The 11,729-nt window shown below is 43.8% G+C and overlaps 1 protein-coding gene across 1 annotated transcript; it reads left to right on the plus strand.

The window, feature by feature from the left end:
- Positions 1–6,776: 6,776 nt before the first annotated feature.
- On the plus strand, positions 6,777–7,709 carry LOC143798846 (olfactory receptor 13G1-like). The gene has a single exon (XM_077281129.1). It carries the CDS (start codon positions 6,777–6,779, stop codon positions 7,707–7,709), a length of 933 nt encoding a protein of 310 aa, XP_077137244.1.
- The last annotated feature ends 4,020 nt before the right edge of the window (positions 7,710–11,729 follow it).

Genomic DNA, 11,729 nt, shown 5'->3' on the forward strand with positions numbered 1-11,729 from the left:
CCCTTCAGTCTTTCAGTCCTTTATGCATAACATTTTCCGTGAATATTTGGATAAATTTATGATTGTGTATCTGGACGATATTTTGATTTTTTCGGATGACTGGGACTCTCATGTCCAACAGGTCAGGAGGGTTTTTCAGGTTTTGCGGGCTAATTCCTTGTGTGTGAAGGGTTCTAAGTGTGTTTTTGGGGTTCAAAAGATTTCTTTTTTGGGGTACATTTTTTCCCCCTCTTCCATCGAGATGGATCCTGTCAAGGTTCGGGCTATTTGTGATTGGACGCAACCTTCTTCTCTTAAGATCCTTCAGAGATTTTTGGGCTTTGCTAATTTTTATAGTCGTTTTATATCTGGTTTTTCTGATGTTGCTAAACCTTTGACTGATTTGACTAAAAAGGGTGCTGATGTTGCTGATTGGTCCCCTGCTGCTGTGGAGGCCTTTCGGGAGCTTAAGCGCCGCTTTTCCTCTGCCCCTGTGTTGCGTCAGCCTGATGTTGCTCTTCCTTTTCAGGTTGAGGTCGACGCTTCCGAGATCGGAGCTGGGGCGGTTTTGTCGCAGAAAAGTTCCGACTGCTCCGTGATGAGACCTTGTGCGTTCTTTTCTCGAAAATTTTCGCCCGCCGAGCGAAATTATGATATTGGTAATCGGGAGCTTTTGGCTATGAAGTGGGCTTTTGAGGAGTGGCGTCATTTGCTTGAGGGGGCCAGACATCAGGTGGTGGTATTGACCGATCACAAGAATTTGATTTATCTTGAGTCTGCCAGGCGCCTGAATCCTAGACAGGCGCGCTGGTCGTTGTTTTTCTCTCGGTTTAATTTTGTGGTCTCATACCTACCAGGTTCTAAAAATGTGAAGGCAGATGCCCTTTCTAGGAGTTTTGAGCCTGATTCCCCTGGTGATTCTGAACCTATAGGTATCCTTAAGGATGGGGTGATATTGTCTGCTGTTTCCCCAGACCTGCGACGGGCTTTGCAGGAGTTTCAGGCGGATAGACCTGATCGTTGCCCGCCTGGTAGACTGTTTGTTCCTGATGATTGGACCAGTAGAGTCATCTCGGAGGTTCATTCTTCTGCGTTGGCAGGTCATCCTGGAATCTTTGGTACCAGGGATTTAGTGGCTAGGTCCTTCTGGTGGCCTTCCCTGTCTCGAGATGTACGAGTTTTTGTGCAGTCTTGTGATGTTTGTGCTCGGGCCAAGCCTTGTTGTTCTCGGGCTAGTGGATTGTTGTTATCCTTGCCTATTCCGAAGAGGCCTTGGACTCACATCTCTATGGATTTTATTTCTGATCTCCCTGTTTCCCAGAAAATGTCTGTCATCTGGGTGGTGTGTGACCGTTTTTCAAAGATGGTTCATTTGGTACCCTTGCCTAAGTTGCCTTCCTCATCCGAATTGGTTCCTCTGTTTTTTCAAAATGTGGTTCGCTTGCATGGTATTCCTGAGAATATCGTTTCTGATAGGGGGACCCAGTTCGTGTCTAGATTTTGGCGAGCGTTCTGTGCTAGGATGGGCATTGATTTGTCTTTTTCGTCTGCGTTCCATCCTCAGACTAATGGCCAGACTGAGCGAACTAATCAGACCTTGGAGACTTATTTGAGGTGTTTTGTGTCTGCGGATCAGGATGACTGGGTTGCCTTTTTGCCGTTGGCGGAGTTTGCCCTCAATAATCGGGCTAGTTCTGCCACTTTGGTTTCTCCTTTCTTTTGCAATTCGGGGTTTCATCCTCGTTTTTCTTCCGGTCAGGTGGAGTCTTCGGATTGTCCTGGAGTGGATACTGTGGTGGATAGGTTGCATCAGATTTGGGGACAGGTGGTGGACAATTTGGAGTTGTCCCAGGAGAAGACTCAGCGTTTTGCTAACCGCCGTCGTCGTGTTGGTCCTCGTCTTCGTGTTGGGGACTTGGTGTGGTTGTCTTCTCGTTTTGTCCCTATGAGGGTTTCTTCTCCTAAGTTTAAGCCTCGGTTCATCGGCCCGTATAAGATTTTGGAGATTCTTAACCCTGTGTCCTTTCGTTTGGACCTCCCAGCATCTTTTTCTATCCATAATGTCTTCCATCGGTCATTATTGCGCAGGTATGAGGTACCGGTTGTGCCTTCCGTTGAGCCTCCTGCTCCGGTGTTGGTTGAGGGTGAATTGGAGTACGTTGTGGAGAAGATCTTGGACTCCCGTGTTTCCAGACGGAAACTTCAGTATCTGGTCAAGTGGAAGGGCTACGGTCAGGAGGATAACTCTTGGGTGACAGCCTCTGATGTTCATGCCTCTGATTTGGTCCGTGCCTTTCATAGGGCTCATCCTGATCGCCCTGGTGGTTCTTGTGAGGGTTCGGTGCCCCCTCCTTGAGGGGGGGGTACTGTTGTGAATTTGGTTTTTGGGCTCCCCCGGTGGTCACTGGTGGTACTGGACTTATGTGCTTTTCTTTCTCTGTTCACCTGTTTCCATCTGGATATGGGTGTATCCTATTTAGCCTTGCTGCTCAGTCATTCTGGCGCCGGCCATCAATGTAACCAGAGTCTTTCTGTTGCATGTACCTGCTCCTGTCTTCTGATCAGCTAAGTTGGACTATTTAGTCCTTGGTTTATTTTTGCATGTTTTGTCCAGCGTGCAGTATGTGACTCTCTGCAGCTGGAAGCTCTTGTGGACTGAAATTACCACTCCGGTGTCATGAGTTGACACATGAGTTTAAGGTAATTTCAGGATGGTATTTTCTAGGGTTTTGTAGCTGACCGCGAAGTCCCCTTTTGTATTTTTCTGCTATCTAGTTAAGTGGGCCTCGCTGTGCTAAATCTGCTTTCATACTACGTGTGTCTTTTCATCTGAATTCACCGTCATTATATGTGGGGGGCTGCTATCAACTTTTGGGGTTTTCTCTGGAGGCAAGCCAGGTCTGTGTTTCTTCTACCAGGGGTAGTTAGATCTCCGGCTGGCGCAAGGCGTCTAGAGAAAACGCAGGCACGCTCCCCGGCTACTTTTAGTTGCGTTAATAGGTTTAGTATCGCGGTCAGCTCCAGTTTCCATCACCCGAGAGCTTGTCCGTTTATTCTTATGCTCCCAACGTTCCCCTGCCATTGGGAACCATGACAGGCCACTCTAGCTAAATAGAAAAGGATAGGATAGAATACTAAGTGGTCAGTATTAAAACCCTAAAAATATCCACAGCAGATAATACAAAAATTCCACCATCTAACTAAAGACATGGCATGTATATCTGCATCTCCTGAGAATCCAACTTGACTGAAAAAATCCAAACACAGTCTAAGCTGGACAAGAAAAAACAATGAATAGTACTGAATAGTAAAGCACACAGCATGTGTGCTGCTGAAACAAAACCCAGACACTTATCTTGGCTGATATGGCTGCAGGGCAGGAGGAACCAGACAGAGATGTAAAACCTCCAAGAACAATGGACAACTGGCAAGGGCTAATGGATCCTGCAAACCTAAATACCCAGAGAGAGCTGCAATCAGCAGGGACACCTGCTCAGGATTGCAACCCAGGGACAACTGTATTACCACCAACAACCACCGGAGGGAACCCAAGAGCAGAATTCACAACACAGTCCCCTCTTAAATTTAAGTAATGAATTACTCATTACAACATCATACGGCAGAGAGTTCCATAGTCTCACTGCTCTTACAGTAAAGAATCCGCGTCTGTTGTTATGCTTAAACCTTCTTTCCTCCAGACGTAGAGGATGCCCCCTTGTCCCTGTCTCAGGTCTATGATTAAAAAGATCATCAGAAAGGTCTTTGTACTGTCCCCTCATATACTTATACATTAAGACAGTGTTCCCCAAGTCCGGTCCTCAAGAGCCACCAACAGGTCATGTTTTCAGGATTTCCTTAGTATTGCACAGGTGATAATTGCCTCAACTTCACAGGCAATAATTCCATCACCTGTGCAATACTAAGGAAATCCTGAATACATGACCTGTTAGTGGCTCTTGAGGACCAGAGTTGGGGAACACTGCATTAAGATAAGATCACCCCTTAGCCTTCATTTTTTCCAAACTAAATAACCCCAAGTGTAATAACCTATCTTGGTATTGCAGACCCCCCAGTCCTCTAATAACGTTGGTCGCTCTTCTCTGCACCCGCTCTAGTTCAGCTATGTCTTTTTTATACACCGGAGGCCAGAACTGTGCACAGTATTCTAAAGGTACCTTCACATTAAGCGACGCTGCAGCGATAGCGACAATGATGCCGATCGCTGCAGCGTCGCTGTTTGATCGCTGGAGAGCTGTCACACAGACCGCTCTCCAGCGACCAACGGTGCCAAGGTCCCTGGGTAACCAGGGTAAACATCGGGTTAGTAAGCGCAGGGCCCAATGTTTACCCTGGTTACCAGCGTAAAATGTAAAAAAAACAAACAGTACATACTTACATTCGCGTCCCCCGGCGTCCGCTTCCTGCACTGACTGAGCGCCGGCCCTAACAGCAGAGCGGTGACGTCACCGCTGTGCTTTCACTTTCACTTTACGACGCTCAGTCAGTGTGGGAAGCGGACGCCGGGGGACGCGAAGGTGAGTATGTACTGTTTGTTTTTTTTACATTTTACACTGGTAACCAGGGTAAACATCGGGTTACTAAGCGCGGCCCTGCGCTTAGTAACCTGATGTTTACCCTGGTTACCAGTGTAAAACATCGCTGGTATCGTTGCTTTTGGTGTCAAACATGACGATACACGCCGGTCTGACGACCAAATAAAGTTCTGAACTTTGTTCAACGACCAGCGATATCACAGCAGGATCCTGATCGCTGCTGCGTGTCAAACTAAACGATATCGCTAGCCAGGACGCTGCAATGTCACGGATCGCTAGCGATATCGTTTAGTGTGAAGGTACCTTAAGTGTAGTCGAACTAGTGACTTGTATAGAGGTAAAATTGTGTTCTCCTCATGAGCATCTATGCCTCTTTTAATGCATCCCATTTTTTATTTGCCTTTGTAGCAGCTGCCTGACACTGGCCACTGAATATGAGTGTCATCCACCCATACTCCCAGCTCTTTTTTATTGACGGTTTTGCCCAGAGTTTTAGAATTAAGCACATAGTTATACATCTTATTACTTCTACCCAAGTGCATGACCTTACATTTATCCCCATTAAAGCTCATTTGCCATTTATCAGCTCAAGCTTCTAATTTACATAAATCATCCTGTAATATAAAATTGTCCTCCTCTGTATTGATTACCCTGCAGAGTTTAGTGTAATCTGCAAATATTGAAATTCTGCTCTGTATGCCCCCTACAGGGTCATTAATAAATATGTTAAAAAGAAGAGGGCCCAATACTGACCCCTGTGGTACCCCACTGCTAACCGTGACCCAGTTCGAGTGTGCTCCATTAATAACCACCCGTTGTTTCCTATCCCTGAGCCAGCTCTTAACCCACTTACACATATTTTCCCCTATCCCCATTATTCTCATTTTATGTAACAACCTTTTGTGTGGCACCGTATCAAAAGCTTTTGAAAAGTCCATATACACTACGTCCACTGTGTTCCCGTGCTCCAGTCTGGCACTTACCTCTTCATAGAAATTGATCAGATTAGTCTGACAGGAACGGTCCCTAGTAAACCCATGTTGATTTTGTGAATCAGTATGATGAAAAAGCCACATTCTTAGCATGTTTTTTTTTTACGGTGTTTGCCATACAGAATAAATAACATGACTGTTATATAGATCTGGTCATTTCGGTCGTGGCGATACCAATTACCGTATGTGTACTTTCTTTTTTTTTTATTTTTCTTTTAACACAATGGCTGCGTTTTGAGTAGCGAAACGGCTTTTTGTGATTTATGTGCACTTTTTTGTGTATTTTTTTTAAAGTTTTTACTGATTTTATGTAATTTTTTTTACTTTTGCTCTAAGTCCCACTGAAGGAGATAAATATTTTTACTTTGATCTCTGGTCTCATACATTGTGGTACTCATGTACTGCAGTGAATGAGACCTGTCAGTAACTCTCTGACTGTGCCTATGAGACCCAGCTAATAGCAGGATCTTACAGATGACCGTAACTTGGGGTCATCACATGACCTCAGGGTACCATGGTAACCATCAGCACCTAGGATTCTGGTCGCGGGGGTCCGATAGTCACAAAGGGGATCTTTTAACACCCTTTTAACCAATTAAATACCTCTGTCGCGATTGACAGTGGTATTTAAGGAGTTATTTGGCTGCAATTGGTTAGAAAGCCGGCCGGGGCCGATACCACAGGGTATCAGCTATCATGTACAGTTGACAACCATGGGAATTTTAATTGCCGGGCGGCTTGAACTCTTATGTTCGATTTAGGCTCCTTAACGACTGCCGTTTTAATGTGTATTAGTAGTTGTTAAGGGGTTAAGAGATCATGCCTAAATTTAGAACACATAAACTACAACCCAAAAAAGTTATTTGAGCTAAGCTATGCCAAACCTACTAGTGCACTGGAAGACCAGGATCATCCACCCAATACATGGTTTTCCTATTAACATTTTTATACCAGGCAGGAGAACTCACTAAGTTACATGCTCCAAATAAAACAATTGTCTTAGACAGACAAGATGAAGACATAACTAATTCTGACTTATTATAAAGAGTTTCTGCAATTACCTTTAGCTTCCTTATTCTAGTAGCATATTAGATTGTGCATTATTGAATTCGTGCCAAAAATGATCTAGGTGTGATATATGTCACATTGGCATCTATGTATTTAGTGAATATCAACATTTTGAAGGTGAAAATAATTGGTTATATAAACATGGACTGTTGTATTTTACAGGTTTCACAAAACGACATCCAAGATGAATCAGACATCACCTATGCAATTTCTCCTTGTAGGCCTTTCCCACTATCCTAACCTCCAGCCTCTCTTCTTTATGATATTCCTATTGATCTACATGATGGCATTTACTGGGAATATTCTGATAACTGTAGTGATTACCGCTGATCCTCGACTCCACACCCCAATGTATTTTTTCCTTGTTAATCTTTCAATCTTGGATATTTGTTGCACGACGGCTGCTATCCCTAAAATACTCCAAATCCTTGTAATAGATAAGAAGGATATCTCCTACTATGGCTGCATTTCCCAATTGTATTTCTTTTCTGCCGCTGTGAGTACTGAGCTGATTCTTCTGACAGTTATGGCTTATGACAGGTACGTGGCAATCTGCTTCCCTTTACGGTACAAGACAATAATGAGCAGGACAGCCTGTGCATGTCTGGCTGGAGCAGCCTGGATCCTTGGTTCAGTGAACTCAATGACACATACATGTCTTATATTAAATCTTTCTTTCAAGCAAACAAATATCATCGACCATTTTTTCTGTGAAATTCCGCCAGTACTAAAGTTGGCAAATTCAGATACATATGTCAATGATGTTGTCACTGTGGCCGCCGATGTGTTACTCGGAATGATGTCCTTCATACTGACTGTTATTTCCTATACGTATATCATCTCTACCATTATGAAAATCAAATCTGCCGATAAGAAAAAGAAGGCCTTCTCCACCTGTGCCTCTCACCTCACAGTAGTGACTATCTTCTATGGCGGTGTGATTTATACATACGTGCGACCTGCATTCAGCAACCACTTGGAAGCTGACAAAGTTGTATCTGCTCTCTATGCCATAGCATCTCCAGTGTTAAACCCAATTATATATAGTCTGAGAAACAAAGATGTGGTTGATGCTATCCGTAAAACATTTGCCAAAAAAAAATCATGGCAAAAGTGAGAAACCATCTTCTAATCATCCTCATCAGTATAAGGGCTCGTTCAGACGTGCAATCGTCTGTGTGTTGTCCATATCCCGAACAGTTGGCATACAGACAAGACACTGACCAATGCGAATCAATGTGATAATTCATATGAACATTTTTACACACACTAGGGTCTTCGTATAAAAAATTACAGCATGCACTGCTTTGATCCATATCTTGGATCAGATTTACGCATTGTAAGTTAATAGTTGAACAAAAAACAGATCAGATACGGGTTGCATCAGCGTGCCATGTGTTTTTCACAGATCCATTATAATTTTCAACACAGGATACTTTATTTAGCCCTTTATTATTTATTAAATTTATAAAACGAAAATTAGATGCCATATGGGTGGACAAAATGGACATATGTATTACATAAGGATGACAATACGGATTAAAAATAGTCCGTTTTTTCTGGATAAAAAATGGACGATTTTGTATACGTTCGTATGGACTTGGCCTAAGGTTGGCTGGACATATCTGCATTTTGTGGTCCCAACCTCATTTTCAGGACTGCTTGGGAGTTTCCTGACCAAGCTAACAGCCTCAAAGGTACATTATATATGAAGCATATAGCAGACCGATGGTAGTCTGAAAATCTCGGTCGGCACATGAACTGTGAAATTTGGCAATGTAATGAGATTGTTTTAAATTAAAAAATGCCATTTGTAGACTCTGTGTTGTATGTTTCATATTCATGCCTGCTTAAAATCAGAAATTCCCATAAATGTTGGTTTACTGCTACATGAAATCTGGTTCTTGGATAGAGTAAATGATGAGACATATTGTTCAAAATTAATTTCAGTTATATCCATTTGGAGCTGCTAAGGACATTCAGGGTAAGCCGCAGTCGAGTAGGGGAGCTATTGCGTTATCGTAGGGTGCAAACCTCCGTGGTCAGGCAGGGACAGACTAGGGTTTAGAGAAGAGTTTTACCTAGTCTGTACCTGTCAAGTTCAAACATTTGTCTCCCTAGTTTGTGCATTACCTGTGTGAATGTCCTTAGGCAGTCAAAACATAGCGCCGATCAAGTTCTAAAGCAATACAAGCTGTCCACAGGCTCAAGGTTCATCAATGTCGGTGCAAACTATCCATCTACATTTGAATGACATGAAATGCTATGGCAGGAGACGCAGGAGGACCCCATTGCTAACACTGAGGCATAAAAACTAACTGGGGTGCATGCCTTTAATACTTAATGCCTCCCAGATATTGGCTGGGGGCATTTCCAAAGTGCACACACTGCCCCTTTAAGAACCAGTGAGAGCCCACACTTGCACACTATTTGTGCCGCCGGGACACTTGTGCAGAATGCACAAAGCAGGAGGAAGCATAGCAGGGAACGAGGACGCTGTCGTGGCCAGGGACATGAGTATGCTGACGTACATGCCAGGAGGAGGGTTAGACCACGCAGAGACACCGGCATAGCGTTACATTCTGCCTCTTTCAGCTCACTAAAAATGCCATTTCTTGATTCTGTCATCATACCTGATTAATTACTAGATGAGAAACACTAAGCCTTCCAGCTCAGGCTTTGCTTGTCCACACATGTTCTACCACGCATGCGCGTGATGCTTACATGTCACGCTGGTGATCACCTGATAACCAGACACTAGAGGTTATATTTAGGCAAACACTCATCTGCCGCTAAACTCCTTCCTAGTTTTTCACATATAGTTCAGTATATACAGTTGAGCTGAAAAGTTTACATACCCCAGCAAAATTTTTGCTTTCTTGGCCTTTTTTCAGAGAATATGAATCATAACACCAAATCTTTTTCTCCACTCAGGGTTAGTGGTTGGGTGAAGCCATTTATTGTCTAACTACTGTGTTTTCTCTTTTTAAATCATAGTGACAATCCAAAACATCCAAATGCTCCTGATCTAAAGTTTACATACCCTGGTGATTTTGGCCTGATAACAGGCACAGAAGTTTACACAAATGGGTTTGAATGGCTACTAAAGGTAACATCCTCACCTGTGACCTGTTTGCTTGTAATCAGTGTGTGTGCATAAAAGCTGAGTGAGTTTCTTTGATCCAGACAGACTCTTGCATCTTTAATCCAGCCACTGAAATTTCTGGATTGTGAGTCATGGGGAAAGCAAAAGCATTGTCAACAAAACTATGGGAAAAGGTAGTTGAACTGTATAAAACAGGAAAGGGATACAAAAATATATCCAAGGGATTGATAATGCCAGTCAGCAGCGTTCAAACTGTGATTAACAAATGGAAAATCAGGGGCTCTGTAAAAACAAAACCACGGTCAGGTAGACCAACAAAAATGTTGTCCACAACTGCCAGGAAAATTGTTCAAGATGCAAAGAAAAACCTACAAATAACATCAGCTGAAATAATGGACTCTGAAAACTAGTGGTGTGGCTGTTTCAACATGCACAATAAGGAGGTACTTAAAGAAAAATGGGCTGCATAATCGAGTCGCCAGAAGAAATCCATTATTGCGCAAATGACACAAAGTATCTCGCCTACAATATGCAAAACATCACAGAGACAAACATCAAAACTTCTGGAACAAGGTAATTTGGAGTGATAAGACCAAAATTGAACTTTTTGGCCACAACCATAAACGTTACATTTGGAGAGAGGTCAAAGCCTATGATGAAAGGAACACCATTCCTACTGTAAAGCAAGGACTGGGAACCCTGATGTTTTGGGGATGTGTGAGCTACAAAGGCACATGAAACTTGGTCAAAGTTGAAGGAAAGATGAATGCAGCACGTTATCAGCAAATACTGGAGGCAAATTTACAATTGTAAGAGGGTGAACTGTAGTCCCACTGAGAGGGCACTAGGACCCTGTGGTTTTTGCTTGCTGCAGCAGAGAACAGACCCTGCAAAACTCCCGGAGACAATGTGTGCTGGGGGGTGGGGTCTGGTGTCTCGTGTGTAAAGTGAAACAAGGAAGTGAGAGCTCAGAGAGAAAGGCGGGAAGAAAAGGCAGAAGCTGCGGTGACATCTTAAAAGAGACTGTGTGTGGATTTACTGCGAGTGTGTTTGGAGGCAAAGAAGCTTTTGAGAGACTTTTGTTGCTAGCGTTTCCTGGAGAAGAGCTAACCCTTTATCTAAGAAAAGACTGAGACTTTACTACAAACCCAGTACGTATTTGGAAGTCTGTGATTCCCTGTGCATTGAGTGAAGAAACAAGTCTGGGCAGACTGCTGATACAGAGACGGACGGGTTGTTGTGGAAGCATTCCTAGGAGCTACAGAAGAAGAGACAACATCGTGAGGCCACTAAGTCCCCGGCGTTTGGGCTCGGCATCGCCTACAAGACAAGAGGAGCTTGCTGTAACTTATTGGCGCTGAAGATATGGACTGGCTGCAGCCTGTGCAGATTCCTGCCTGAGAGGAGATCTATCTCAGGATACGGTACCAATAGTTATAGATACCCGGGTATCCCTGCTCAGAGTGTTTAATTGTGACTTTAGAGGTGCATCTTATATTAGAGTTGTGTAAGTTATACTCAGTGTGCCGTTCCAGGGGCTCCCTTGTTAACACTACATTCAATTTACACTTTTTCCTGTTTTTGGTTGCCCTGTTAGGTAAATTTCTTACTAGTCTGTTGTAGCATACAGTTCTCAGGAGACCTTGGAGTGGCACAGTGATCTCAGCTGCTGCTGAGCTGGTGTATCTTTGGGGTGCATCTGCCTTAATATTCTCCATATTACTTTTATTATTTTGCCTTTGAGTAAATACTGTTGGAGATTTCTGCCTTGGTCTTGGTTTGTGACTCACTGGATCTTATTCGGACCTCTGGTCATTACATTTTTGGCGTAGTCGGCAGGATCCAGTGTTTGTCATGGACGAGGGCGAGGGTAGAAATGACCCCGCTGTATCCGCATCCTCCTCGGGGGTTGGGGTTCCCCTGGCAGCCGCGGCGATTTCGGGAGGGTATGTGCCTGTAGGAGCTTTACTTCAGCACATGCCGAAATACGACGGGCGCAATATGGCGTTGCAAGACTGGGCTGAGAGAATC

The sequence above is a fragment of the Ranitomeya variabilis genome, chromosome 1 (genome assembly GCF_051348905.1).
Source record: "Ranitomeya variabilis isolate aRanVar5 chromosome 1, aRanVar5.hap1, whole genome shotgun sequence".
Lineage (NCBI taxonomy): Eukaryota > Metazoa > Chordata > Amphibia > Anura > Dendrobatidae > Ranitomeya > Ranitomeya variabilis.